This window comes from Brassica napus, unplaced genomic scaffold (genome assembly GCF_020379485.1).
Source record: "Brassica napus cultivar Da-Ae unplaced genomic scaffold, Da-Ae ScsIHWf_690;HRSCAF=1004, whole genome shotgun sequence".
In the NCBI taxonomy this organism is placed as follows: domain Eukaryota; kingdom Viridiplantae; phylum Streptophyta; class Magnoliopsida; order Brassicales; family Brassicaceae; genus Brassica; species Brassica napus.
This window is the reverse complement of record NW_026016745.1, coordinates 26068-29430: the sequence shown is the minus strand read 5'-3', so window position 1 is coordinate 29430 and position 3363 is coordinate 26068. Positions and strand designations below refer to the sequence as shown.

At 41.2% G+C, this 3363-nt stretch overlaps 1 protein-coding gene across 1 annotated transcript; it reads left to right on the top strand.

Moving 5' to 3' along the window:
• Positions 1-1580: 1580 nt before the first annotated feature.
• LOC125605061 lies at positions 1581-2305 on the top strand (the record flags this gene model as incomplete). The annotated part of the gene is made up of 2 exons (XM_048775083.1): positions 1581-1706; positions 1863-2305. Coding segments are annotated over exons 1-2 (569 nt in total), but the record flags the coding sequence as incomplete, so codon positions are not given.
• Positions 2306-3363: the final 1058 nt, after the last annotated feature.

Sequence of the window (3363 nt, the reverse complement as noted above, 5' to 3'; positions counted from 1 at the left end):
TGATTGTATGATTGTATGGGTGAGTACTCATTCGTGGGTTCATGATCCTCGCTTATCTCTTAATGTTAAGTGCTTATTTCTTAACACTTTGGATTCATCTGTGGTGTGTCCGACACCTTCAAGAGTTCCATTATGTTGATAACGTGTAACCCTTATTTAGGGAACACCTTCTTATGTTTATCTTAAGAAGTTTTCCTTTTTACTTTAGGATAAGGATTTGTACTATTTCCTTTTATCCATATCTTGTAATCCCCTATATAAGGGAACACTTTGATTAATGAAATAGACACACGATTTCCCCATCTTTTACAACACGTTATCAGCACGATAGCCTCTAATTCCCTGAGACCTAAATCGATACCTAAAAGCCTATTACCGGCGACTCTAAGCTAAACCCTAGACGTTCTCCATTGCTCCAAAAGCTTGACATCCTCAAGACCGAACGTCCTCAGCTCCCTGATCGCGTCCTCAGCTCGCACACAAGAAGAACGCATCCGTCCAGCAACTAGCTCGCAGCTCGCGTCCGTTCCCAGCTCGCATCCGACTACATCAGCGACCCGATAGGAGGCAGCAAGCGTTCTTTCTCAACAGCTCGAGGTTCTCAGGTGATCCGGTTCTTTACCTCTACAAAACTAAGGTATGAACACAATCTGAGAACATAGAATAAGATCGAAACCCTAATCCATCATTATGGAAATCTTATTCTTGTTTAAACCTTAAAAGAAAATTACAAGATCAAAATCGACAAAGTCTTAGAACTAGAAAGTTGGAAATCGATTCCAAACTAGAACTTGATTGTATGATTGATTGATTGAATCTGAAACCTGGTAAACCCTAATCAAGGAATCGAAACCCTAAACCCTAAAGTTAAAAATCGATTTTAAGATTGCTATTGCTTGTTTGATTTCTTGCCGATTCTTGATGTTTTAGGAATGTTAGATTGTTCTTCTTGAAATAATCTAACTAAGAACACAAAATACTTAAGGCCCTGAAACCTTAACATAAGGTTGATAAGAATTCAAAGATTGAAACCCTAGGGATTATGAAAAGAAGTAAGATAAGGTAGATTGTTTTTACATGAAACCGAATATTGTAATGCATTCACAATTGATCGACCAGCATACAGATTATACAAGTTTAGGTTGTTAGAAAACCTATTGAACCGTGAGGTTCATGATTGATAGCACCATGGTCGTATAGAATTGTTTGAACATCATGAATGCGTAAGACATGTTGTGGCCGAGCTTGTTTATCATGCGGCCACGTGATCATATTATGAACCTAATACATTACATGGTAATATGATTCAGATGTCGAAAATAGCAAACAGAGACTATGCACCCCTCAATCTCTCCGGAGATAACTACTTGCAGTGGGCATTAGACACAAGGATTAGTCTAAAGTCCAAGGGACTCGGTGATACAATCATCGAAGACAACAATGAGAATGAAAAGAACCGATACAGAGCCTTAGGCCTTATGCGGCATCATCTCATTGATGGTCTTAAAGATCAGTACATGACAATCGAGAATCCACTAGATCTTTGGATGGCTTTAAAGAATAGATATGATCACCACAGGATGGTGTTGCTTCCAAAAGCAAGGCATGATTGGATGCATCTAAGATTCTTAGACTATAAGTCGGTGGATGATTACAATTCAGCTCTATTCAAGATTGTCTCAATACTAAAGTTGTGTGGTGAAGAGGTAACCGATAGCATGATGCTTGAAAAGACTTATACTACCTTTAATCACTCGAATTCTGTGTTGCAAGAGCAATACAGGACAAAGGGTTTTGCCACATACACTGATCTGATCTCATGTCTACTCCTGGCCGAGGCAAACAATGAACTCCTACTAAAGAGTAACGGAGTTAGACCGGCCGGGACAGCACCACCACCCGAAGCCCATGAGGTTGAGAAGAAGGATCCCAATGAGACATACTTTGTCCAAGACAACAAGAAACCATACGGCAATAGCCGTGGTGGGTTCAAGAGGCGTGGACGTGATAACTCAAACGGCCGAGATGGCTACTCAACTGGCCGGAAAGGAAACCACAATAACCGTGGTCGTGGTTCCAATTACGGCCGGGGTCGAGGCAGCTACGGCCGCGGACGAGGTGGCATATCCAAACCATCTTACACGTCCAACAAGTCTCTATGCCATAGATGCGGGAGTGACAACCATTGGGCAAAGAATTGTAGAACTCCGAAACACTTGTGCGACCTCTACCAAGAGAGCATCAAGAACAAGAATCCGGAGGCAAATATGATCCAAGAAAACACCCATGAGGACAAGGGATATGGGTATGATGCTGACAATGAATCCGACAAGGATAACCAAGATGACCTAATGGATTTTGAAACATCTGATTGTCTCAAGGACTAGTTTTCGAATCACATTGTCTTATTGCTTTATGTTTTTGATTTGGTGTTTTTATTTTATGTAATGGAATTTTTAATAAGAAGAGTTTTAAACATCTTATGAAGTCTCTAAAGTTTAGAAATTTTATTTATAGAATGAATGATGAGATGAGTATACTTGTGGTGGATAGTGGCACAAGTCATACAATACTTAGAGACAAAAGGTACTTCATAAATCTCACAATGCAAAGCGCAAAGGTACATACCATTGCGGGTGAGGCTAGCCTGATTGAAGGTCACGGCCAAGCCTATGTGATGATGCCTAATGGCACTCACCTAGAGATCAAAACCGCCCTGTATTCCCCAAGCTCTAGAAGAAGCTTATTGAGTTTCAAGGACATAAGATTAAACGGTTTTCACCTTGAAACATGGGAAGAAGGAAACAAGGAGTTCCTTAACATAATTTCGATCACCAAGGGCAATAAGATGATCCTAGAGACTATACCCGCAATGCGTACTGGTCTATACTATGCACGGATCAGTATGATCGAGGCAAATGCCTCCGAGCTATTCACTTTATGGCATAACCGGCTTGGCCATCCCGGAACAAGCATGATGCGAAAGTTGATAATGAATTCACAAGGGCACATGATCAAAGGAGTTATCCCATATAAGAATCTCACATGTGCAGCATGTGCACAAGGGAAACTCATTACTAGGCCATCACCAGCCAAGGTTAACAAAGAAACCTTAAACTTTCTGGAAAGGATTCAAGGAGATATATGTGGACCAATACACCCACCTTGTGGGACGTTTAGATACTTCATGGTCCTCATTGATGCATCGACCAGATGGTCGCATGTCTGCCTACTATCCACTAGGAACCTAGCCTTTGCACGGCTCTTGCCCAAATGATAAGGCTGAGAGCACACTTTCCAGATTTCCCTCTTAAGACTATACGTCTAGACAATGCTGGTGAGTTTACGTCCCAAGCGTTTAAT